This window comes from Lolium perenne, chromosome 2, assembly GCF_019359855.2.
Source record: "Lolium perenne isolate Kyuss_39 chromosome 2, Kyuss_2.0, whole genome shotgun sequence".
NCBI classification, from domain to species: Eukaryota; Viridiplantae; Streptophyta; class Magnoliopsida; order Poales; family Poaceae; genus Lolium; species Lolium perenne.
In genome coordinates this window covers 180,098,230-180,125,295 of record NC_067245.2, presented here as the reverse complement: position 1 = coordinate 180,125,295, position 27,066 = coordinate 180,098,230, and the positions used below count along the sequence as shown (strand labels likewise).

Here is a 27,066-nt window from a genome sequence, read left to right as displayed (position 1 = left end):
TGCAAAACACTCGAGGCAAAGAAGCATGTCTGGTGTTCAAATCACGCCTACTTCCTTAGGATTAGGGTGCAGCCTCTTCGAGCTCGCAAAAATCCCCTACGGACGTATTACGGTGAAAACGACGCCAATAGAATCTCCGACGATCTTTCTGCAAAGGACTTGGAGAAGTTGATCCGAAGAGTTTCCCGCTTGGCAAAAAAGGATCCTATTCCTTCCGCTTGTCGCGTGGAACCATACAGCTCCACCAATCCTCTCCCCGAGGTATTTTGCCTTCTCGAGTTTCTATCTTGTTCCGAATTTGCCCTGCATCTCATTGTATTTGTGTCACTCTAATTTTTCTTTTGTCGCTGTTTTCTTGCAGAACCATCCTACTATGACTTCCCTTCCTCCTCTTCACGAGGATGGAGAAGTCGAAGAACGGGCATTGTTGCCGAAGATACCCCAGGTTCTTCTATTCCTGAAAGTGAAGTCGCGGGTTCCCACAAATCTGCGGCTTCCCATGAAAAGGAAGTTGAATACGAGGCCCGGTGAATCGACGCAATCCCTTCCTCCTGCAGTTTCCCCAAAGAACAAAAGGAAAAGGCATGATGCCGAGGATTCTGGCACTTCTAAGGCTGAAGAAGCTGGTCCTTCTAATCCGAAGGCAGCTTACGATCCTTATGTTGAATCCCTCATCAGCTCGTAAGTCACCTATCTCGCTATATTTTTGTACTCGAAATATTTATCTTGTCGTGCTTTTTTTTATACTGCCGATTTTTTGATCAATCAGTGATGAGGAGGAAGAAGTACCAGTTACTGACGTGGCTCCTCGAACAAGCACGTCACGTACTGTACTTGCCTCAGACACGCTAGTTGAAGGAGAAGAAACGTCGCCTCCTCAACAAGACGTCGTCACCACTACTCCGCCATCAAGCCCCCGTGTCCCTTCACCAAAAAGGGCAAGGGTTGAAAAGATTGTTGATTCTGCCCCTCAGTTGGGCAGTTCGTCGACTCTGCTCTTAGATGATGTAAGTCTGTCGACATCTATATTTTCCTTATTTTATTTTTCCACACCTTTTCTCTTTTTCATGCCGATGTTTCTCTTACTGTGTTCACGCTGAACAGCCTATGATCAAGGATCTTCTCCGCATCGGGTCCCAATTTATTGGGTACCGTGAATATGCCGCCAGAGCCGAAGGTAACGACTTTTATACTTGCTATTTTGCACTTTCTATTCCTGTTGCTCGTCGCTATTTTTTGATCTTTCTTTTCTTTCTTTTTCATATCTCGACAGAAAAACTTTCAGAGGCCAACGAACGTGTCGACGCACTTGCTCAAAAACTCGAGCAAAGCGAGGCGGCTCGCAAGAAAGCTGAACTTGCTGCTAGCAAAGCCAAGGCCGAGGTTGATGAAGCCAAGGTGAAAGTTGCTAGTGTCGAGGAACTGCAGAGAAGGCTCAAAGATGCCGAATCTGCCTTAGATGAGCAGAAAACTGCACAAACTGTGCGTGAACAAGAGATCATCAAGCGTCTGAAGTCGCAAAGTCGACGTACGCTGAGTAATATCATCAACCCCTTCTATTGTACTTCCTGTTTCTTGGTTTTTGACTAATGGTTCTTTGTTTTGTGTGGCAGCCCAAACAAACCAAGATTTTGATCTGGAGAATCCCGTCAATGACCCTCTCCTTGATGCACTTTCTCTTCTGGAGTTCCATGGGCGCGAAATTCGTGAAGGCGTGGCCAATGCCAGTGCGAGTTTGTCGGCGTTGTTCCCCTACTTCTTCCCGAAGAAAGAGGAACCTTCGACTTTCCTTGCCCTTGCCAAGCTTTTCAATTCGTCGGAAGACCTGGGATTGAAGATGCGTCAGGAGAATATGAAGGTTGCTGTCGAGAGTACTGTTGCCCTGGTTGCTGACAGCCAACAGACGCTTGATTGGATGAAGGTTGGCGACACCAGCCAGGTAGAGCATTCGAGATGGAGGTCGCTAATCAAGGCAGCCAAGCCCAACACGAAGAAGATCTTGGCGTATCTGGGGATCAAGCCAGCTTCGACTCCTAGCTCCTCGAGGCCGGAGGTCTAGTTGCATGCCTCCTTGTTTCTTTTTCTGTTTCTTTTGCTTTTGTTGCCAAAGTAGTTGTTTTGGCGACATTCATTTCCTTAGCTCCACTGTAGTGCCCTTGTAATTATTCCAAGAAATTAATGAAAAACTCTATCTGTCATTTGATGTTGTCTTGTCTAAATTTCAGTTGATATTTGATAACTATACTCCAACTTCCGCTCCTTCCAATGTATCGCCTTCTTCTCGTGCGAGGAGAGCTTTTGCTGATACTGCACCTGTCGACGATACCTTGTCGCAAGAACTGGATGAACTTCGGCAGCAACTTCAGTATGCGAAGAAGCAAACACTTGTGATGATGGAGCAATCTCGTAAGTCATCTGAAGCCGAAAAAATTGCTCTTCAACAATCTCACGAAGCCGTGGCTGCTAAGGAAATTGCCGCTTCCGAGGCTGAAAAGGCAACTACTCGAGAAAATTTCATGCTCGAATTAATGAATGAAGCCAGTGCAGATATGTCGGGTATGCCTGTTTCATCCGCTGATATTCTTTATCTTCATGCTATTGTTTCTTAAAGGTTTCCACTTCTTTGTTTTGATAGGTGCCTTTACTGATGCTGCTGCCGAGGAGGAGAGGGTAAATGCTAGGACAACCCTCCTTGTTAATCTTTCCCTGGACCATGGTTCTTTGTTTTGGGCTACCCCAGAGAGGACCCGCCAAATTGTCAGATTTCAAGATCGCGCCTCTCAAACTCGCGATTTCCTTGACTTCTGCACCAAGACTTTGTCCATGGTTTACAACTCCATGTTTCCTCGGAACGTCCAGCCAAAAACTCTTCCTGACTTGATGGAAAGGTTCAGGGATGCTCGCAGTATCCATGATTTTGTCAGAGCTCAACTGGTAGCTGGCGCCAGATTTGCTCTTATCATGCTCCAGATCTGCCACTCGAAGCTTGACCTTACCCAGGTTGTCGAAAAGGTTCACCAAAAAGTAAAACGTCGGAGAGTTGGTGTTGACAGGATTAACACGAAGGTTACGCCTATAGCCGAAGAAATGATTGAGGACCTACTTCGGATGGATGCCGACTTTTTTGCCGATGGCCATTATGCCGATTTTCTTGGTGCTGCTCCTGAGGAAAACAGGGTTACTCTTGATGACATATTGAATCAAGACTAGTTATTTTCTTCTTGTAGATATTTTTTCTTTGTAATCCATGACTATATTGTAAAGCAATCATTATATTTCTCTGTTTGTTTAGCCCCCGAGTGTTTCGGTGACTCTTTACTATATTTGTATACTTGCGAGGTTTTGAACCAAGGCATTTATATATTTAAGGCGAATATGAGCCCCCGAGCTTTTTATTGAGTACTATTTTGTATTTTTGTTGACTCACGAGGTATTTGAATACCAAGGCAAGTTTTTCCTTTTGTCGATGAACTATATTGAAATTCGTCGGAGCGAAGACTTTGGTCATGTCGAAGAAAAGTTATATTGTCACTATCTTTATTATATTGCAGCACCGCGAGCCCGCCTCATTAAAAACCTTCTCCGGCCCCACTCGGTGCCCCGAAAAAGGAAAAGAGTGCGTCTGAAAACTCGCGGGCGTTTCAGTACATTGAAGCTTTACAAAGACTATATTTTGACTCTAGGCGTAAAAACGCCTAAGTTGCGCCACGTTCCAGGGGTTTGGCTCCTCCACCCCTGTCTTCTTGTCCTTTATTCTGTATGCTCCTCCTCCAATTACTTCCGTGACAATGTAAGGGCCAAGCCATGGTGACTCGAGTTTTTCATGACTTTTTTGCGTGAGCCGAAGAACTAGGTCTCCCACCTGAAAAGATCTTGGCCGCAAACGTCGACTGTGGTAATTCTTCAAGTCCTGTTGATATTTGGTTACCCGAGATAATACTTCATCTCGAGCTTCGTCAAGTGCGTCGACGTCGTCTTCTAGCGCTCTTGTCGACGTTTCTTCATCATATTCAGCGACACGTGGAGAGTTGTGCTCTATCTCGATTGGTAGTACTGCCTCTGCTCCATGAACCAGGAAAAACGGAGTTTCCTGCGTTGCTGTGTTTGATGTTGTTCGGATGCTCCACAACACGCTTGGTAGTTCTTCTGGCCAGGTATGTCGAGCTTTTTCCAGTGGTCCTAACAAGCGCTTCTTGATACCATTGCAGATGATGCCATTGGCTTTCTCGACTTGCCCATTGGTTTGAGGATGTGCAACTGACGCAAAGTTCAGCTTAATACCCACCTCTTCGCAATAATCTTTGAATTCATGGGATGTGAAGTTATCGCCATTGTACGTGACGATGCTTGTGGGGCACTCCAAATCTGAAGACGAGGCCTTTTACGAATTTTACTGCGGATGCTCCATCTGGTGAATTTATCGGCTTCGCTTCTATCCACTTTGTAAACTTATCGACAGCTACTAGCATGTACTCCTTTCCTCCTGGCCAGGATTTGTGTAATTTACCCACCATATCAAGTCCCCATTGAGCGAAGGGCCATGACAATGGTATTGGTGCTAGCTCTGCTGCTGGAGAGTGGGGTTTTGCGGCAAACCTTTGACACGCGTCGCAAGTTCTTACTATGTCCTTGGCGTCCTCGATTGCTGTCAACCAGTAGAATCCTGCCCGAAAAACCTTGGCTGCAATAGCTCGACTACTTGCGTGGTGGCCACATATTCCTTCGTGTACATCCTTCAGAATTATTCTTCCTTCTTCGGGTGTGACGCACCTTTGCAAGACGCCCGAAATACTTCGCTTATACAATTCTCCCTTGACCACCGTGAAAGCTTTAGAGCGTCGAATTACTCGCCTTGCTTCAACTGGATCGTCAGGTATTTCTTTCCGAAGGATATATGATATGTACGGCTGCATCCACGGTATCTGTATCATCATGACCAAGTCCTGATCTTCTTCGTCCTCTTGCTTTTCTTTGGCAGCCCCCGAGGGTTTCTTCTCCTTCTTTTTTGACTTTGTTGGCTTAGTGGATCTCTCTGTTATCTCTTCCCAGAATACACCTGGCGGGACTGGAAGGCACTGTGACCCGATGTTTGCAAGAACGTCGGCTTCGTCGTTGCTCAACCTGCTAATATGATTTACTTCGCATCCATCGAATAACTTCTCAAGCTCGTTGTACACCTCCTTGTATGCCATCATGCTATCATTGACTGCATCACATTGGTTCATAACTTGCTGAGCCACTAACTGTGAGTCGCCAAAGATTTTTAATCGAGTTGCTCCGCAGGCTTTCGCCATCTTCATCCCGTGTATGAGAGCCTCATATTCTGCTTCATTGTTAGATGCGTTAAGGAACGTCATCCGGAGGATGTACTTCAATTTGTCGCCTTCAGGTGATATGAGTACTACTCCTGCGCCAGCTCCTTCTAGTCTCTTGGACCCATCAAAGTTCATGGTCCAAGTTCTCGATAAATCTGGAGGTCCTGTATTTTGCAACTCCATCCATTCTGCGATGAAGTCTGGCAGTATTTGCGACTTTATTGCTTTTCTTTTTTCATACGTGATGTCCCGAGGGGAAAGTTCTATTCCCCAAAGGGAGACACGACCCGTAGCTTCTGGGTTGTTCAGTATATTTGACAAGGGAGCTTCATTGACCACTATGATCGGGTGTGCCGAAAAATAGTGGCGCAATTTTCGTGCTGTCGTGAACACTCCATATGCTAGCTTTTGGTACTGAGGGTACCTTTGTTTTGAAGGTGACAAGACTTCGCTCACGAAGTATACCGTCGCTGCACTCCATGGATTTTCCCTTCTTCTTCTCTTTCGACAACTAATACCGTGCTAACCACTTGGGGCGTGGCTGCAATATATAGCAGGAGAGGTTCCTTTTCCTTTGGAGCCACCAGGATTGGTGGTGTCGAGATTTTTCGCTTCAGATCCTCGAAAGCTCTGTCGGCCTCTTCGTTCCACTGGAATTTATCTCCTTGTTTTATCAGCGCATAAAATGGTAACGCTTTTTCTCCTAACCTGGCGACGAACCTGCTCAAAGCTGCGACTCGCCCAGTTAGTTGCTGTATTTCTTTCAACTTTGTTGGCTTTCTCATTGTTACTATGGCTTGTATTTTGTCGGGATTTGCTTCAATCCCTCTTGCCGAAACTAGAAACCCCAGAAGTTCTCCTGCTGGGACGCCAAAAGAACACTTCGTCGGGTTCAGTTTGAGGCAGAATTTATCGAGGTTGTCAAAAGTTTCTTTGAGATCCTCGATCAGCGTTGTCCCCTTTTTTGATGTTATGACGACATCATCGATGTATACTTGCACGTTTTTCCCGATCTGTGTTGCTAAACACTTCTGCATCATCCTCTGATATGTTGCTCCCGCATTTTTTAGACCAAAGGGCATTGTCTTGTAGCAAAACACGCCGTAAGGTGTAATAAACGCTGTCTTGGCTTCATCATCTTCTTTTAATCTGATCTGGTTATAACCAGAGTATGCATCCAAGAAGGAAAGACGTTCACAACCTGCCGTGGAGTCGATAATTTGATCGATCCTTGGGAGGGGAAAGTGATCCTTGGGACAATGTTTATTGAGACACGTAAAGTCGACGCACATGCGAAGGACTGTCGTGTTTTTCTTCGGCACCATCACTGGGTTAGCTACCCATGTGGCTTCTGTAGATATTTCTCACGATAAAACCAGCCTCTTCGAGTCGATTTATTTATGAAAGCATGGCTTTGCGGTTTGGTTCCGAAAAACGCCGCAGAGGTTGTCTGATTGGTTTCGCCGTTGGATCCAAATTTAGGTGGTGCTCGGCAAGTTCCCTGGGTACTCCTGGCATGTCAGCTGGACACCATGCAAAGATTTTCCAGTTCTCACGGAGGAACTTGACGAGCGCGCTTTCCTATGCGATATCCATGTCGTTTGCTATAGATGTCGTCTTTTTTGGATCTGTCGGGTGAATCTGCACCTCCTTAGAATTTTTCTCTGTGTTGAAAGTTGATTCTTTATTTGGTCTTCCAACGTCTGGCAGTACGTCGTAATCAGTCATGCTTTTTGACGCCAAGTACTCAGCTTGCATCCCGAAAGTTTACGCCAACTTTGTGAAAATCCTTGTCGCACTTATCGGCTAAGGCAAAGCTTCCCCTGACTGTGATTGGTCCTTTTGGTCCGGGCAACCTCCACAACAGGTATGTATAGTGTGGCACTGCCATAAATCGAGCATATGCTGGTCGTCCCAACAGAGCATGATATTGTGATGGAAAATCGACAACTTCGAACTCGAGCCTTTCGATTCTATAATTTTCTCGGGTCCCAAACTGAACGTCAAGATTGATCTTTCCCAATGGATAACTTGGTTTCTCCGGTGTGATGCCGTGGAACCTTGTGTCTGTTGGTTTCAAGTTTGCTAAGGATATGTTCATCTTCCTCAATGTATCTGCATACATGAGGTTCAAGCTGCTGCCGCCGTCTATGAACACTCGAGAGACATCAAATCCTGCGATAATCGCTGGGCGGATAAGTGCCGACTGCCCTGGTCGAGGAACTTGCTGCGGGTGATCTGCTTTTGTGAAGCCGATATCTTGTCCTGACCAATTAAGGTACTCAACTGTTGGTGGAGGCATTTTCTCTGCCATAAACACCTGTCGTGAGATTACTTTTTGAGCTCTATTGGACGGCCTTCCCTTCTGAATCATCGACACTGCTCCGTTGGAGTTAGGATCAACATAGGGTGGTGGTGCAGGTGCTGCCGCTATTCTTAGCTGGTGTCGATTGTCCTCTGTAATCGCGGGAGGTGGCGGTAGATGAACTTCGCTCCTAGGCTCCCGAGGGTTTCTCTGTGCTGCTCGAGCGTGAGCATTTTCTCGCGTATCTGAACATTGCCTGAAAATTTCGACGGTCTTCTGCAGGTGCCACATTGTCTTTTCCCGTTCTTTGTCGAGGAAGAAGTGCATCTGGCACGGTCCGTTCAGCATTTCCTCGGGGGACACGAAAGGTCTTGGAAACCTCGGCCCACTATTTTGCCTGTTGCGTGAATCATCCCTATTATCACCTCGCTGTTCACTGCTTCTCTGGTAATCATCTCTGTTGCCTCCTGTATTTGTCCGAAAACCTGCCGAAATTTGTCCTGGAGCGTCGTAGTTTTGGTACGTCCGAGGAAATCTTCGCCTCGGTTGATAGTTTCGACCACGGTCCTCCTCTGGCGACCTGTGTCGTTTGTTGTGGACAGCGTCTTCTCCATCTGCCCATTTATTTGCTATCTCCATTAACGCGGATACTGTCTTTGGATTGGTCCTTCCCAAATCCTCGACAAAGTCTCCACGCCTGACTCCTGCGACAAACGCATCTATTGCTCTCTCGTCAGATATGTTTTCTGCCGAGTTTTTGATGATATTCCACCTCTGGATGTATTTTCTCATTGGCTCATCTGGCTTTTGTCGACACGCTCTCAACTCCTCTAACGATGCGGGTTTTTTGCACGTGGATCTGAAGTTTTTGACGAACACGTCCTCGAAACTTTCCCAGCTGTCGATGGATCCTGGAGCGAGTTTCTTTATCCATGATCGTGCGGCACCACTCAGGTGCACCTGGATGCTTTGCATGGCTGTTGCCCTAGTTCCTCCTGTCAGCTTCACCGGCTCCGGTTCGTCGGCTAGCCACTCCTCGGGAGCGTGAAGGCCGTCGAATTTCTTGAAATTATCGGGTAACTTGAATCTGAGGGGACTCGCGTTTTCGGACTCTCCTCGTGAAGCATGGTAAGCCGCACATATCTTCGTCGTTAAGTTCGGGGATTGCCGATGATCCCTTCGCTTTGCCGCGCTCTGTCGACTCTTGCTTGTCTTCTTGTGTCTCTTGCTCCACTTGGCCCTTCAGGTGCTGCCGCTGTTGCTGCTGCGGGTCGTGGACTATTTTGCCTTGCCACTCCTTCGGGAGGTGTTGATATAAACGATGTCCCCATAGCTCCAACTCCTGCTACCGCCATATTGTACAGTGTTTCCCTTGGGTCACCCGGAGGTGGTTTAGATGCAAGGATAAAAGCATGTGTCGCCATATACCCAGCCTCTGGTGTCTTAGGGATGATGTTTCCTCTTGTATCTATCGACATAAAGGACATGTCGAGGTTTTGAACCAAGTGTTCTCTTTCCGCTTCGGGTATGTGTTGCAGTCTTGACCTTGCTCTGTTCCGCGCCTCCCGATGGCTATCACCCGTAGTTCTAGATTGTCGACTTAGATCTGCCCTTCTCCTGCTGGATGCAGAAGCTGCCTCCTTTCTCCTGTTCAACTCAGCTGTCTGTTTTTCCAATTCCCTGGCAGCTCGTGCGAGCCTATATTGATATGCTTGCAATTCTTCTGGTGTGGCTGTGGTAGCCATTGGTTCTGTGCCGTTCATAGCTCTCGCAGCTCTGTCCCACGCTGCTTGTGAAAGTTGAACTCTATCTCGCGGCTCTGGCCCGACGTATTTGTTGCCCAAGCCTTGTCGCAGATTGGAGGGATCGACGTATGGATTTCCCAAACTGTCGAAAGCCTCAGATGTCTCTTCTTGATCTTCAATGGCGTAAATCTGATGATACTTTGTACTCAGATCTACGTTGGGTTTGGTGACATCGTCGTTGAGATTGATGAAGACCTTGCCCACTGTCAGAGATTTGTCGATGAAGTCGTAACTGTCGACATTGCTTGAGCCATCGCTTATATATGAGTCCGCAGATGACTCAAACGACATGTCGTTGAAGATCTTGGCGAGTTTCTCTCTTGCTCTGGTGCTGACGTAGCGTGTCGCCGAGGTTTCTTCTTCTCCTGACTCGATTGACGATGCATAGTTTGAAAAATCGGAATCGACCACCGACAATCCCGACGAAATCGGAATCTCGACACGATACGATCCTTCCTTCTCGACGCGAAAGTGGAACCTTCCGAACGTCATCTCCATGGGTTCCGCCAGATACGCATATGCATCCAAACGGGAGGGTGGGTGAGGAACAAAATCGACAAGACCAGTAGCGATCTGTTTACCTCGATCCATTGTGTTGCTTGCGGTTGATGATGTCGAAGATCTTGAGCGTGCCATCGAGATCAGCTCCTTACGCCTCTAATTCCCACAGACGGCGCCAATTGACAAGGTATTGACTTGTCAATGCCTATGGATTGTAGGCTAGGGTTTAGTTAGAAGTAGAGGGTAAGTAGATCTCGAAGGTTTCAGCCGAAAAGTACTCGACGAATATGAAAACTAGAGTTTGCAGACAATGATCCGATTGATTCTTCGTCCCTCGACTCCCCCTTTATATAGGAGGTGAAGCCGAGGGATTCGTGCTATACAAGTTTACAGAGTCCGGGACGGTTTCTAACTCATCCCGCCAGATTACAAACAACACTTCCTATTACAATTCTATCTTTCCTTAATAAATCTTGGGCTCCCGAATCTTCTTATTCTTCGGGTATTGGGCTTCCAGTAAACCCCGGGTACTATCTTCGGCAGGCCCATTTGGGATGCCTATGTCAATTAGATGGAAAGGGGTAGCTTAATCACGAGGATTCAAAATGGAACCTGATAACAGTTTTGGGACTTTGCCAAATTTTCTGAGGTCTTAGGGTTTTTGACTAGGGTATAAGGGAAGAATGTATTAAGGGGCAGATGATCCCAAGTTTTGAATCAAGGATGGTTTGAGCTAGAATACATCTCAAAGATAAATTTTTAAGTAGGATGTTGCCATAGTGGAGAGGTTTGATGTCGTGTAAAAGGAGAGCAACCTTTCCTAAGCCACACATGTGTTTTAGGTGGTGAGTGACTAAGGTGTTTCTATTAGAGAGGGTTTATTCCTTGAAGTAGCTCAAGAGAAAATTCTAAACAAGCAGATCAAAACAATTCATCTTGATAAACAGGTCAAGGCATTTCACCATAACAACATATCAAGGCAATTCATCCTACTAAACCATTTGAAAAAAAAATTCCCCCTGATTTTTGCACTCTGGACACTTAAACAAAGTTTCAAAAGTTGGGATGTTACAATCTCTCCATAATGAATTATAGCAGCAGGCAGAAATAAAATCAGCACAAACAGTAAAAGTTTCCCTTACCAATTCCACTTACCAATAGCGCTTCACTCCCCGGCAACGGCGCCAGAAAATAGTCTTGATGACCCACAAATATAGGGGGTGTATCGTAGTACTTTCGATAAATAAGAGTGTCGAACCCAACGAGGAGCAGAAGGTGTTGACAAGCAGTTTCGATGAAGGATTCACTGTAAAGGCTCACAGACAAGTATTCAGGGGGTTTTGATATAGCAGATAAATAAAGTACGAGTAAGTAAAATGCGAGAAAAATAATTGCAGCGAGTGGCCCAATCCTTTTTAGCACAAAGGACAAGACGGTTTGTTTACTTATAATGACCAAACGTTCTTGAGGACACACGGGAATTTAGTCTAGTGCTTTTGCTTCATATAGCTGATTAATCTTCATTGTTTTGATAAGTGTTGTGTGGGTGAACCTATGCTAATGCACCGCCCTTCCTAGGACTAATACATACTTGTGATTATACCCCTTGCAAGCATCCGCAACTACAAGAAAGTAATTAAGATAAATCTAACCACAGCCTTAAACTCTGAGATCCTGCTATCCCTCCTGCATCGATATACCAACGGGGGTTTAGGTTTCTGTCACTCCGGCAACCCCGCAATTGGCAAACGAATACAAGATGTATTCCCCTATGCCCATAAAGGTGAAGTATCATGTAGTCGACGTTCACATGACACCACTAGAAGAATAACACCACAACTTAAATATCAAACCATTGAATATTACCCAACATAATTCACTACTAACATTTAGACTTCACCCATGTTCTCAAGAACTAAACGAACTACTCACGAGACATCTTATGGAACATGATCAGAGGTGATATGATGATGAATAACAATCTGAACATAAACCTTGGTCCAATAGTTTCACTCAATAGCATCAATAACAAGTAGAAATCAATACCGGGAGAGTTTCCCCTATCAAACAATCAAGATTCAACCCTAGATGTTACAGCGGTGACAAGGTGCAGCGGTGGAGATGGCAGTGATGATGATGGAGATGATGGTGATGATGATCCCAATGATGTTCAGCTCGATGACGGTGACGATGGCATCGATTTCCCCCTCCGGGAGGGAATTTCCCCGGCAGATTTCAGCCTGCCGGAGAGCTCTTTTCTCTCTGGTGTTTTCCGCCCCGCAGAGGCGGCTGTGACTCTTCGCGACTATCCCCTGGAGCTTAGGTTTTCGGGGTGAAGAAGTACGCGAAGGAGAGGAGGCCAGAGGGGGCTGTGGGCCCCCTCCCCACAAGGCGGCGCGGCCAGGCCTGGGCCCGCGCCGGCCTATGGGGGGGGCCATGGTGGCCCTCCTCGGCTCCTCCTTTTGGCTATCTCCGTCTTCTGGAAAAATAAGATTTTCCGTGTAATTTCCGTCAATTGTTGATCTTCCGACATATTGCATTCTGACGGTGCTTTTTCCAGCAGAATCCTGACTCCGGTGCGCGATTCTCCAATAATCATGAAACATGCAAAATAGATGAAATAACATAAGTATCATCTCTAAATACGAAATATATCAATGAATAACAGTAAATTATGATATAAAATAGTGATGCAAAATGGACGTATCAATACACAAGTTAGGAAATATTATTTTATGTGCAGTTGACCTAATGTGGAATAGTCTTGGTTTTTTGCTTATGTTTCACTAATTGAAACATACTTGGACATTAGGTGTGGTAGGGTTCTACTTATGATACCAAGTGATACATGGATTGGAACTCAAATGTGGTCTAGGGTTTTAGTTGTGATCACCCAAGTGATACACAAACTAGGATTTGGTTATGGGCATAAGCTATGGTTATGTTTTATTGTCTAGGGTTACTCTTCCTCACCTTGATAGGATTCTTGTATTAAGACAATACTAGGGTTGTCTCAAGTGTTTGGATAAGCAAGGTTTAAGTGTAATGCCATTACTCCTCCACTCAGGATATGAGGAATAATCTAGGGTTAACTACTAATGGTATACCTATCATTTCATGTGATGGATGATATCTGCTTATCACATAAGTTGAACTTATCTTCTATATCTCCAAAGCATGGTCATGCATTAGACATGATCAACTTATTCCTCATTAATCTCTCTTTATTTTTCCTCTCATCACAATTATCGTAGATTCTTAGGGTTTATGATTAATACCAAGTTATGATGATTATGGAATTGGTTTTCTAAGGTCTTGCTATTGGAATAGGGTTCTCACCTCCAAGATCAAATATTGACGTGAACAACTAGGATTAGTACTTCTCTAGTATTCTTGTATGAACATAGCTATGGTTAGTATTATCACTTCTCTCACTTCTCAATACTTTGACACATCCTAAGGCTCTACTCAGAATATGATGATATGATCTTGTAAATATATGGTTTGCCAAGGAATTTTACCTTGCAATCTTATGTAGCTTGTTCTTCAGGAAATCTGATAAACCTGCATCTTGTGGCATGCCTCCACCTCCTAGCTTCTTCATCTTGATCCTAGCTAATGTATGGATGGTCTCAAGGTTTTGGTTTCCTTGTAACATGGTACTAGATGATCAAATGGATGAAGGGGTGTGGCTCCTTTTATAGGCTTGGGCAAGCTCTAGTATCATGACACATAGGTGGATGACTCTTGTTTTGGTTTGATGAGTAAGGTGTTTGGTTGTCATGCCCTCATCCATAACAATCATTTGAACATGAGGTGGCAAAGCTTGGGATGCAAGTCATGTAGATATTTTCATCCTATGTGGCATGATCATTATCCTCTCATATGATTTATCTTTGGATAGCCAAGTGGCATTTATTACTAAATATCTTGTGGATGGTTTTATTATTGTGGATGAGGCACTATATCATATTTGGTTGGGTTTATATTATAATATTGGTCAAAAGGTCAAGGTTGAAGGTTATTCCTCAATTTTGGATAGTTGTTGCTTGATTTCACCAAGGCATGATCATATGAGTTTCAAAATACTCATTGTTAATTTTATTCAAATAGTTTGAACTATAATTCGTAATGTAAACGAATTTAGTTTTGTGATATTCCATATATTTAATAAGTTATGATTTAAATAAGAATGTGTGGCTTTTATGCACTTTAGACCCCGTGGTTTACCTTACTTGGTAATAAATTTAGAAGTGAATTAAATTACACACAAAGGTAGTTGCTAACTTTTAAATGTTAATAAGTTAGGGTTTAATTCTTAAAGAATGTGTTGTTGTAAGGACTACCATGCTATTATCCTTAATAGGATTTGGTATTTGATCCTCACTTAATGTGTTGTGTTAGTAAAGCTAATCCCATTTGATCTAGTCCATAGATCAAATCATCTCTACCCAAAATAAAGTTTTAGCAAAGATCACAGTGAAGTTTATAGCGCTTGACTTGATGATCTACTTCAATTCCAGCAAGTCAGGTGAAACTTCAGTTACTGTGACAAGTTTTATTTGAAAGCGCCAAAATTCCCCGGATTTTCTATACATGAATGCAATGCACATTTTGGCGTTCTCTCATTTTGTAGCCTCTAAACCTGGAATATTAGAAGCGTGAAGTTCGAAAATCCACCACTATTCGGCGAAATTGGAGACCACCGTTATTGCACAAATCCGTTCCAATGAAGACTGATTGTCAATTTCAGCCGTTCTAACGAGGTGTGACAACATATCAGTGATAATGTGGAACGAGATGTGAAGGTTGAGTACGACCAACACAAGACAAGTAATTTATAGGAGGTTCTCTGTAAATTTTAGAGTCTCTCTCCTTTATTTTCTAATTCTTTTATTGGACGTGTCTAGGGAGCAATCGGTGGCTAGTTAGTCCCAATCGGCCATCGCCCTAATTAGGAAAGTTCGCCCGATAAGAAATGGGACCAACCCGAGAAAAGAGCCCACAGTACCCCCCGCCCGGCCAAGTTTCCACCCCGGCGTTCGCTGTCCCAGCCCAATCTCACGCGCCAGAACTCTCACGCCAACCACTTCCTTGCATCCATGTGAGTATGTGACGCCCCTCTCCCTCCTTCTCCGCAAGACACATTTTTTCCTCTTCCTTGATATCTCCATCAGGAGTTTAGGATCTACAACTTCTATATTCAAGGTGTCAGATGTGAAGTCAGTTGTTGGACCCCAAGACGAGGATGTAAAATAACAACACATTTGTTTGTAGCAGTAAACTTAGTAGCAACATAGCAAAGCAAACTTAGTGGCAACTCAATATTCATTCACATTATAATGTTTTGGGGGAACAAAACTTGTAGAAGCAACTATGACATAATATCTTCCCAAAACCTGGAACAACATTGTTGTATGATAGATACAACTTGACGAATACCAGGTTTGTCAATTTGAATGCACAGACCAGCTGCAAACTAGCATCTACTTAGCAACTATACGCAGACCTGGTTTCACTTGTAAGTACTTTCACAAACTGATGCTTCAATTTTTTTAGCGGCCACTAATATGCAAGGAAACATAAAGTTAAGAAACATTAGTGCCAAAAAATTGGATGTGACGTCACATGCACCTTAGTTGTTCCAAACGAATTCAAAAGGCTGCAAGTTTCAAATAGAATGTCAAAACTATTATCAGTTTTCATGAAACATCAATAGATATAATTTTGATGTACACGGACAAATATCTATTGGAAAACAACTTGGTTTTAAAAGTAGCAAGTGTATGAAAACTGAAACGAATTCAGTCTCAGCATCAACAAGTGGAATAAAAAATGCAACATATCAAATGCATCCGAAAAGCAACTAGACAGTCCAGTAAATACAACTTAGTGCATGACAGACAACAACTTATCAAACACCCCAGAAAAGCAAATAGGTGATCTAGTAACTACAACTTAGCACATGATAAACACAACTTATCAAATGCAGCTGAAAAGCAACTAGACAGTCCGGTAACTACAACATAGTGCATGACAGACTAGAACTTATCAGATGCACCCCGAGAAGCAACTAGGTGATGTGGTAAATACAACTAAGTGCATGACAAACTACAACTTATCAGATGCACCCTAAAAAGCAACTACACAATATATGTATTAAACTTAAATAAATATTGCAAGTAACGTAACTATGTCGCCATAAACAACTTACCTATATTGAAAAAGCAACTTCATTCTACTTAAATGAACTTAATCAACTACTGCAAAAGCAAAGTTAATATTGTCGGAAAACAACTTAACTATGTTGCCAGAAACAAAATATTGCAGAAGCAACTTCAATCTACGTAAATGAACCTAATTAAATTTCACAAAATCAAAGTTATAGCATGGGAAAGCAACTTAATTATGTTGGTAGAAACAACTTATCAATATTTTCCTAACAACTTAAATCTACGAATGAACTTAACTACCGCAAGAGCAAAGTTAATAGCACGGGGAAGCAACTTAACTATATTGTCAGAAAAACTTGTCCATGTGAGGCAATAAAGTATTGATTTCAAAACCAAAGATCGTCAACATTATGTGTAACCTACTTAGGGGATGTGTGAGGCAACAAAGTATTATAGTCATCGACAACTTGGGAAAAAAGTATAATTTGTGAGACAACACATTATGTACAATCATCGGGCATTATTTGTAAGCTACTTAGAACATGTGTGAGACAACAAAGTGATGTAGGTATAAGTGACTTAGAACATGTGCAACAAAGTATTTATAAACAGATTAGAAGTCATTCGCAAAAAAAAAAGAAGCTTAGAAACACATGTGAAGCAACAAAGTACTGTATTCAGAGCAATGTAGGTGTTACGTCTTCAGAGCATCTCCAGCCGTTGGAGGCCCCCGGGCTGAATTCCGGACGAAATTAGCTCCGGATTGGATCAATTTTTGGCATGGGGGGCAACAAACTTCCAGCCATGTGCACCCCACGCCGAGCTGCTCATGAGGTGTTCGACCATGGACCATGCCGGCTACAACCTCGCCCACGCTGGTCTCGCTGGCCTCGATGCACCTCGCCTCCGCCGGCCAGCCATGACCAGCCCGGCCATGACTTCACCCGCGCTGGCCCCGCTTGGCCTTGACCTACTGCGCCTCCGCGGGCTCGAGGGCGCCACGGCCTCGCCTCGCTCAGGACGTGAGCAGGTGGGTGTGCGGGGGCCAGCCGAGTGAGAAGAACGGCGCCGACCAAGTGAGGAGAGCGGGTGGCCGCTGGTGGTGCGGTGGCGAGCTGGGGCGGCCTCGCTCGAGGCGCGGCGGTGTGCGGGCGTGGCCGGCGGCGCGGATGGAAGAGGCCCGGCCTCGACGCCTGGCAGCAGGAAGAGACCAGCGGGGACCGGGCGCCCGCCACCGATGGCGTGGACGAAGGCGGAGTGGCGTGAGGGGCGGCGTGGCCGGAGGGTTGGGAGGGTGGGGCGGTGGGTCAGCTTGGCCGGTGGCCGGCGGGGCGGGAGAGCCAGGGCGTGGTCAGCGTGGCCGGTGGCGTCGGGGAGAGAGAAAGGATGGGAGAGAGAGAGAGGTGGGTGGAGGGACCCATGTTTATTCTCTATCCTTCACTGACAGTGGCCCAGCGTGCGTGATTCGCATTCGCTCCATCCGGAGCCCCCGGGAAGACCCCAGGGAACCGGGGTTGGCGTGGGGAGTCCGGACGAAATAAGCCCAAATCCAAAACAAGGAACCGGGGGCCTGACTGGGCCGTTTTTCGCCGTCCGGATGAAAAAAAGTGGTCGTGGGGGGCTTCTCGGGGAGATGAGTGGGGATGCTCTAAGGACAACTAAAATCCTATAAAAATAAACCCCCTGTTTGTGCAAACAGTTATTGATACCCCCTATAAGCCAATGATAATGTAGAGTCACTGATCTCTAAAACCACCCTTTAATTACTGCGGCACATGTTCGAGCTGAGGCTACTGTAAACAAAAATGCAGGCTTAGGTCTATACATCAGAAATCTTGGAATATGTATCGTGGCCATCCAAATATACCCAACAGACAGGATTTTAGAATGACACTCAACGGTTTGCAGATGGCTTTACCCTACTTTTTGTTCTCACTTTTGGCAGTAAATGGCAACTTTAAGTTCCATTGGAGCATAAATGGTTGAAGCCACTGACATCATAAAGCTTTAGTTGAGTGTATGCATGGCAAGACGCCCCAACACAAGGCGAGCTTCCGACGGCCATGCGATGCGGATGTTGTTGTTTGAAGCAGTGGCGCATGTGAGCTGTGATGACAAAGGACTGCACACACTAGCCCCAGCCGAGTGATTCAGCAGGTTAATCGTACCTTAGTCAGTTGAGGCATGGTTGAGTTTGTTAGTAGCAGAAGAATAGGTCTTCGTGCATGTGTGATGGATGGTTTCTAGGAGTGAGACTGGTGATGGAGCTACTTAGCACAATTTCTAGACAAAGAAGTACTGAATTCAAAAGTCGTAGCTTAATTAAGAGCTTTATTAAAGTGGGTAAGAAACTTGGATCAAATGAGAAACACAAAAAATACCTTGAGCATACAAAACTATTTCTCTAAAATTTCAGTCCACGGATTTACAACCAACTTAACAAGTTTCAATAAGCAACTTAAGAAGTAGCAGTAAGAAAATTAATTATATTGATAAGCAACTTACATTGGTCGGATGGCCACGAGTTCGCGTGAAGTACCATGGCTGGCAGCACCGGCTAGGGATCGCTCTAAGCACCAACAATGTGATGGATGGCATTCGCAGCTGACAGCCGGCCGCACTCTCAAGATCCCTGTATATGTGACTTAATGAGCATACAGAAAGGTAATAAGATATCGAGCGACATGCTTGATAAGCTACCCAAACCAACAAAAGAAGGTAATAAGATTACTGGATATGCAACTTAATGAGCAGACAAAAAACAACTAAGATCCCAAGATATGCAACTTAATAAAAAAAACATAACAGAAATCACTGGATATGCAATTTAATGAGCATACAAAAATGAACTTAGCTCATCCACGAAATAATACCGGCAGAAAAAATACAAGAAAGTGAATGCAAAACTGTAACCTACATGAAGTCAGAAAGCAACTAGGTGATCCAAAAGCTACAACTTGGATATAATTCAAAAGGACCACATGCCAAGGGAAAACAACAAAGTGAATCCTGAAGTGCAACTTACATAGAGCCAAAAAGCAACTAGGTGATGGAAAACTGCAATTTAGTTCGACAAAGAACTTAGATATATAAAAAGCTTCTGTACGTAGTAAACACTAGCTCGTTAGTCCAAAGGAGCATACCAATCGATATGGAAATTACGATATGATCGAACCTCGTTCCGAAAACCGTCCCCGCGTTTCGCGCACATCGTACGCTACAGCCTGGGCCAAAAGTTGCGTCCACCAATACACACCTGCACAAGCAGATCCCCTCCCTTTGAAAATGCAACTTAGTTAGACCACAGCCACAAGTACATGCAAAAGAAAATTCAGCAACTTAACTGCTTTGTTGTTGCAACTTAACCTACAAAATGTGTCTAAGAAACTTGATTCATGGGATAAAACCAACAAAATATAATTGCATAATTGCACACAAAGAGGTGAAATATCAAACAAAAAGGTACCAGCCCATATAGGTTCAGGCACTAATCTCTAACCCCACACTAAACATCCGATTATAGTGTGTGTAGACTCTAAAATAGCCCCGGACCATCTACTACCATAACCTATAATATGAATGTGTAAAGTTGTGTTTTTTCACTTTTTCATGTTTTTTCTTATGTAATGTGTAAAGTTATGCTTTTACACCTATTTTTCAGGTGTTTTCGTAATGTGTAAAGTTGGAATTTAGAAGCAGCGTGTATTCACTTTGATATTCAGTAGTAGTGTTGTTGCGCTAGGAAATTCAGCTATATAATGGATATTAAATAGGGATTCATTGGTGTTGCTGGATATTTTTCCTTGGTTGAAAATGTGATAGAAGCAGATGAGAGAAGGCACAAGTTTGCTGGGTTGACATGTCGCAAGCGCACAGCTCAGGACCTCCTCCTGCCACCTCTCTAATTTCTCCTTGTGGATTCCAAAATTTCAACATATACACTAGAATATCTATGAACATGCCAATCCACCTGACATTCCCATTTCTGCACGCATTCAGAAAATACAATTATGGCTGGAGGTGCTACATCTAGGTTTCAGTGAGCTATCTGGAGAGGATCTGGGTGGAAGAGAGGTCGCAGGAACCCAAGCAGAAGTACATCACGACGTCCTTCCAGCTTCCGATGCCAACCGTGAAGACTGGATTCGGCGGCCGCGAAGGAGCACCCACCCGCCGTTGTCGACATCGGACAGGTCCCAGACCCAAGATCGAAACGAGTAGAAAGAGGTTGGTTGGGACAACTCAAGACAAGATCTAGCGCCACACACCTCCCGATTGGTGGTAGTAGCCGCCACGGCAAGGTGCTGCTCCACCTCAGCTCAAATTGATTGCCGTGGCTGTCGCTGCCGCGGCCAGATGCTGATTCTCCCTCGTCCACATCGGAGTGGGACGATGCACAGTGGTGGCCGGAGATTGGGTGCGAGACGGAGCGCGTGGCAGCAGGAGATGGGTGAGGGCCGGTGCGTGTGGCAGCCAGAGTTGGGCAAGGGCCGAAGCACGTGGTAGCCGGAGATGGGGCGGGGAGAAGTGCGGTGACGGTCGGAGATGGGGGCGGGGCGAAGAGCGGTTTTGGTCGTACATGGAGACAAGGGTGAGCGCCCCGGCTGCCGGAGATGGAGGTGAGGGTGAGCGCCCCGGCTGCCGGGGATGGCACTGCGTGCGGCGTTTGCTCAAGTGAAGATCTGTCTGTCGAAACATCCGGGCGACAATCATCGTGGTCAACAACATAGGACGGCTACGAAATGGAGGCTCGGAAGCGCCAGCAAGCACCCGACCACTTATTAGCACATTTTTATTTTTCCTACCTCCCAGGTTCCCACCATGGTTGACCAATTTTTTGAGTTTTCACGGGGCGAGCACAAAGGCTCCCACCTGAATGGTTTGTATTCGTATCATCCGAAGATCGGGTGAATTTCCCGAAGTTTTTGTACAGCAGCAGTTACACGGGGGAGAGGGAGGCAGCACCCAACGCAGCGGGGGTGAGCTCGAAGAGAGGGCATGGATCAGGTCATGATGCAACAGGCCCTCGCCTAGGAAGAAAGAAGGAGAGCTAGACATCAACGTCAGCATGCCTCCCCATAGGAAGACGGGCACGCCAGAGAATCACATCGTCCCGGCATCGCTTGCGGATGAGCTTAATGGAGGGAGCGAGACCGTTGAAAACAACATAGTTCTGATGTTTCCAGAGCTGCCACAAACAGAGAAGGCGATGGGTGGAGGCCGAGCCCGGCAGAGCGGGCGACGGGACGCTGCATGTCGCCGCCATAGAGGCAAGGTGTTTCCCATCTTGCTCCGCGCTGATGGAGCCCCAGAACTGTCGAGCAAAATGGCAGCCGAACAGGATATGGCTTGTCGTCTCGAGCGACGTCGCGCAGATGGGGCAGCCGCTCTCATCATCCGAGAGGATCCCTTTCCGAAGGAGGTTACTCCGGCACTGGTTACGGTCTCTGACGGCAAGCCAGCCGAAGAACTTGACCTTTGACGGGGCGTAGCTGGCCCAGATGAACTCGTGGTGCGCGTCCAGCACACCGCCGAAGGTGCACAACTTGTAGAGGGCGGAGGTGCTGAGCTTTCCGCCGGCTTTGCTGCAGAGAGGGAGCGTGCGCACGTCGACGGTGTTGGCGAGGTGCACCGGGGACAGGAGCAGCATGAGTTCTTCACGCTGCCGGGAGGCCATAGTGGACAGGCGCGGGGCCAACACGGCGTCGATCCCGTGCATCAGCACTTGCCGCACGGAGGCGCATTGCAGGGAACAGTGGGAGAAGAGCTCCGGCATCGTGATGGAAATGGGCCCAGAGGGCAACCACCAGTCGAGCCAGAACGCCGTCCGCGCCCCATTGCCAATCTTGACGCGGGAGATGATGCGGTAGAGAGGAAGGAGGCGACACAGCGAGGACCAGTGAGCGCCCAAGAGCGCCGTGTCCGATCCATAGATATCAAGTGGTAGCCCAGCCTGCGCTTCCCAGAACCAGCCGCAGCCACGACTCGTCGGTGGCGTAGTACAGCCTATGGAGGAGCTTGAGCAGGAGGCAAGAATTCTGGGCGGAGATGGAGCGCACGCCCAGGCCTCCTTCGTTCCTCGAATGGCAGACCTGCTCCCACGACACGAGGCATTTAGCACCGCTGACCTTGTCTGTGGCAGCCCAGTGGAAGGCACGACGAAGTCTGTCGAGGACGGCGAGCACTACAGGAGGTAGTTCGAGAGCACCCATGGCGAAAGTGGGCAGGGCACCGAGCACGGCATTGAGGAGGACAAGATGCCCACCGGCAGAGAGGAGGAGGGCACGCCAACCTGATAAATACTTGTCCACCTTGGCGATGAGAGGGTTGAACGCCGCCATACGGAGCTTCTCCGTAGACAGTGGCAGCCCGAGGTAAGTCTGAGGGAACCCTTTGACGCGGCAGTTGAGAGTTGATTGGATGCCACTGAGCCTCGCGGTGTCGACATGCATCGGAACTAGGATGCTCTTCTCGTAGTTGATAGCAAGCCCAGTCGCATGCTCGAACTGTCTGAGGATGAGCGACGACGCGCAGCGGCAACGTCCGCGTGCAGGATGAGGAGCGTGTCGTCGGCATATTGGAGCACCAGGCAAGGAGCATTGTCCACCAGGGGATGTAGGAACACGTTGTCACGGCGAACCAGCCGCTGGAGAACGTCGGCAGTGATGAGGAAGAGGTATGGCGACAGAGGGTCGCCTTGACGCAGACCCCTGACGCGCATCTGACAGGCACTCCATTGAGGAGAACCGCAAAGCGCGAGGAGGAGAAGATGTCGTCGAGCCAGTCGCACCACAAGACGGGGAAGCCACGGGCGAGCATGACGGAGCGGAGGCTGGACGAGCTGACGGAGTCGAATGCCTTGACGAAGTCGAGCTTGAGGAATTCGGCCATATCGTGGAACTCCGACGGCTAGGCCTCCTTTGCCGTTCCCGCCCGAGCTCGCCCACCCATCACAAGGCCACCGGCCGTCCGCCTCCACCGTTCTCGGCGCGCCCGCCCGAGCTCGCCACTCCCGCCGCCTCTGCACATGTGGCGAGCCCGCATGCTCACCTTGGAGCCGCCGGCCGTCTCCGCTGTTCCCGCCCGCTTGGGCCCGCCGTGCATGCCACGCCCGCCCGCAGCCGCTCGGGGCCGTACCCGCTGAAGCTGGAGTGCGCCCTCCCGACGCGGATGTGGGAGGTCGGGGCGTAGACGGCACGGGTGCAGGCCAGGCTAGTCCTCCCGACGCGGAACCTCAAGGCGATGGAGGGACGCCCACGGGCGCCTCCTCAGCGAGCTCGGCCCTGCCACGGACGCCGATCGTGTCGTCGTGCTGTCGTTTGACGTCTCCTCCCCCGGCTCTCTCCGCCGCTTGGCCAAGGTCTTCCTCGCCGCACCCGCCCGCGTGAGCCTTTGCTTGAGAGACGTTGCGGAGCACCTACAGACGTCGGCGCATGTGGGAGGTTGGGGAGGTGCGGACGGGCCCATGGCGGCCGGCGGCAGCCTGTGCTGCAAGCGGGCAAACCTGCAGAGGAGATCGAGGGGGGGCTTGCTCCAGTACAACCCCCTCCCCCCAAACTCAGTTTGGGTTAAGTGTGAGCCCTCCTAAACCCATATCTAAATCCGGTATACACATACGTCGTATACGTGCATAGAGACTGTAGCAATGATCTCCATCAAAACCTCCACGATCTAAACATCCTCCTCTAGCCGATCCATCGCTGCCAATCAAGAATGACATCGGTACCGATCAGGTCCGCCGCTGTTGCGATCTCGTCCGCCGCCCACTACACCTCCGATCACCATCGTCCCCGTCTTCTACCCACTCATTTTCGGCGTGAGTGTCACAACTCAAACTGGCGAGGTGGCCCCCAGTCGTTAGACAACCGTGCGTCCGTGCCACCGACGGACTAACGGGACCAGAGTGCCGGCCTGTCCGGCCCTGTAGTTCCAGATAAATAGAGAACAACCAGACTTTAGGCCGGCCTGTCCGGCCTTGTAGTACCAATGAATATGTAGTTACAAAGGAGTAACCAAGGAATAGAGAATAGCCAAACTTGTCGTCGGCCTTGTAGTACCAATGACTCGTTGATGGTCTGGCCGGCCCTGACGACCGGCATGTCATTGCTTTCATCCTAAACATGCCAGACAGTCCGTCAGAGGGTCCGTCGAATTGTACGGCTGCACACCGCGCCGCTGCATCGTATTTTTTTGCACGCCGCCATCTTGACTGATCATGCCGGTGAGCACCTATCGCTATTCCTCGTAGCCGGCATGCCGCCGCGTTGCCATCCCTCCCGCCACCCGCCAGCTAGCACCACTCGTTGTCCCTCATAGCAGGAACGCCGCCACGTTGTCGTGCCTCCCGCCGGTCAGGCAACAATTCCATCGTCCGGCAAAGTCAGTGCCGATATGGTGTGTTACTCGTATACCGTATTCGTACAATCTAATTGGGCCATACGGGTTTTGTATATGGATACATATAACAATTTTGTATTAAAAATGAAGGGGTATCGAGCGATCTCAGTCGTCCTTGTGTTTGAGTTTGCCAAATTTTAGATTGAGTTTGGGGGTGGGGTTGTGCCGGAGCAAACGCCTTTAGAGCATCCCCACTCGTTGGCGCTCCCCACGCCCAAATCCGGCAAAATTTTCGTTCGGATTGGAGGAAGATTTGGCCTGGGGAGCGCCGAAGTTCTAGCCGTCCCCCCGGCAGGAAACCCCCAACCTCGACCATTTGACGTATTTCAAACAAATTTAACATAAAATTTAACAAGTTCGACGACCAAGAGTACGAAAATTGCTGAAACAAATTCGGCGATAGTCAGTACAATGTTTAACAAGTGCTGAAACAAATGAAGCACACAATTTCACAATTTTTCAAACAAATTAAGACAGACTAGTTGGCGTCGGCGTTGGCGTTGCCTCGGAGCCTCCATATGTGCTCCACCAGATCATCTTGCAGCAGCTGATGCATTGTAGAGTCTCGAATCTCCTGGCGCATAGCAATGAAGGCGGCCCATGATGGAGGCACCTGGTGATTAGGCTGTGCAAGAGGACCCTCTCTCTCATATGGTGCTTCTTGCTCAGCCAGAGGAACCGGATGCTTTCGCTCATTTTCAATAATCATATTGTGTAGGCACACACAGCAGTTCATCACCTCCCACATCTGATCTTTGGACCAAGTCATAGCGGGGAACCGGACGACAACAAATCTCTGCTGGAGGACACCAAATGCACGCTCGACGTCTTTTCGGCAAGCTTCTTGTTTCTTGACAAACTCGCAAATGTTGCCCACTTTGGATAGATACCGTCTGCAAGGTAGTATCCTTTGTTGTAGTGCCGACCATTGATCACATAGTCCACCGGGGGAGCATGACCCTCAACAAGCTTGGAAAAGACCGGGGAGCAGTTTAGGACGTTGATGTCATTGTTGGATCTAGGCATACCAAAGAAAGAGTGTCAAATCCAGAGATCATGGGTAGCCACTGCTTCAAGTATCACAGTGCAGCCTTTTTTGTGACCCTTGTACATTCCCTGCCACGCAAACGGACAGTTCTTCCATTGCCAATGCATGCAGTCAATGCTTCCAAGCATCCCTGGAAAACCCCTAGCTTCATTTGTTGCAAGGATCCTCTGAGTGTCTTCGACAGTGGGTGATCTCAAGTAATAGTCCCCGAACACTGCTATGACGGCCCTGCAGAACCGGTAGAAACAATCAAGGGCGGTGGACTCCGCCATCCGAAGATAGTCATCTGCACTATCACCGGGAGCTCCATACGCCAGCTTCCTCATAGCCACTGTGCACTTCTGCAGTGACGAAAATCCAACCAAACCAGTGCAATCCGCCTTGCATCTGAAGTAGGGATCAAAGTCTCGGATGGCATACACAATTTGCAGAAATAGCTTTCTGCTCATCCTGAAACGACGCCGGAAAACACTCTCACCGTGCAATGGATTGTCGGCGAAGTAGTCGGCGTACAACATGCAGTAGCCCTCCATTCGCTATCTCGGCTTGCACTTCCGGCGACCTGGTGCCGACCCACCACGTCGACCAGTTGCCAGTCCGGCATACATGCTTGCCAAGCAACCGAGGATCATCATGTGCTCGTCGTCTTGGGCGGCTGCTGCCATCTCTTCTTGCATAAGCTCGACGAACATCTGCTCCTCCTCTTCGTCCGAGTCCATGGCCGGCGAGGCAAATGGACGAACACCTGACGGGCGTGGTCGAGGCAACCCGAGCCGCGAGCGACGAGGAGCAGGCCAAAGTCGGAAAACAGGCCGGCGGAAGAGCAGCCAGATAGGCCGTCATCGAAAGACGGCGGAATATAGGCAGGTGGGGAAGGAGGGACGGCGGAATCTGGGCAACAAGCCGGCGGGGTGGTGCCGGCGGCGAGAGAGATACGAGGGGTGGGGGAGATTTTGAGCGAGGTGGCGGTGGGGTTCGTGTGTCGAGTCACCGACAGATCGGGCCCTTCCCCGCTTTTCACTCGTCCGGAGTCCCCGATAGGTCCCCGGGGGGCCGGGGATGGCGTGGGCTCGCCGGATGGATGAAGGGCCAAATCCGGACGAAAACGAGAAACCGGGGACGCGACTGGGCCGAATTTCGCCGTCCGGATGGGAAAAACGTCGCTCGGGGGCCTCGTCGGGGGGACGAGTGGAGATGCTCTTATTAAGAGCAAGGTAATTTGACAAAGAAACCCTGAATTTACGACACAACACAACTATCCGAGATGAGCGTCTCACCTTTGGTATATCATCAGTGAGAGGTGGGGTCCACTGTCAGAAACCTTGTTAGGATGGGTAAAATCGACAATCAGTGCACACTGAAACGAATTCACGCAATAACGGTGGTCTTTTGCAATTTCGCTGAATAGTGATGGTTTTTCGAACTTCACGCGGTAATGTTGTGGTTTTTTGAAATTAACTCGCCCCCACCAGACGATCAACTAGATTGTGCCCGTACCCTCCTGGCGAGCTTCTATTCTGTT

General features: G+C 47.7%; 1 protein-coding gene and 3 long non-coding RNA genes across 4 annotated transcripts; 2 read left to right on the top strand and 2 right to left on the bottom strand.

Moving 5' to 3' along the window:
• The first annotated feature begins 558 nt into the window (after positions 1-558).
• Positions 559-1,177, top strand: LOC139835239 (uncharacterized). The gene is made up of 3 exons (XR_011751015.1): positions 559-681; positions 770-1,007; positions 1,105-1,177. It is a non-coding gene; the product is annotated as an uncharacterized lncRNA (long non-coding RNA).
• A 242-nt stretch (positions 1,178-1,419) lies between these two features.
• LOC139835238 (uncharacterized) lies at positions 1,420-2,198 on the top strand. The gene is made up of 2 exons (XR_011751014.1): positions 1,420-1,537; positions 1,614-2,198. It is a non-coding gene; the product is annotated as an uncharacterized lncRNA (long non-coding RNA).
• A 9,703-nt stretch (positions 2,199-11,901) lies between these two features.
• LOC127323728 (uncharacterized) lies at positions 11,902-20,808 on the bottom strand. Its single transcript, XR_011752197.1, has 2 exons — positions 18,605-20,808; positions 11,902-16,189 (listed from the first exon to the last, which is right to left on the bottom strand). It is a non-coding gene; the product is annotated as an uncharacterized lncRNA (long non-coding RNA).
• A 1,227-nt stretch (positions 20,809-22,035) lies between these two features.
• On the bottom strand, positions 22,036-22,990 carry LOC139835676 (uncharacterized). The gene is made up of 2 exons (XM_071825534.1): positions 22,725-22,990; positions 22,036-22,609 (listed from the first exon to the last, which is right to left on the bottom strand). Exons 1-2 carry the CDS (start codon positions 22,988-22,990, stop codon positions 22,036-22,038), a joined length of 840 nt encoding a protein of 279 aa, XP_071681635.1.
• Between the last annotated feature and the right edge of the window lie 4,076 nt (positions 22,991-27,066).

Excerpts from the sequence above, each read along its gene's own strand:
- LOC139835676 (XM_071825534.1), bottom strand. The coding sequence starts at position 22,990 with ATGGCCGAATTCCTCAAGCTCGACTTCGTCAAGGCATTCGACTCCGTC. Across the intron at positions 22,610-22,724 it reads GGCTGGTTCGCCGTGACAAC|ACAGTTCGAGCATGCGACTG; the intron begins GTGTTCCTACAT and ends GCTCATCCTCAG.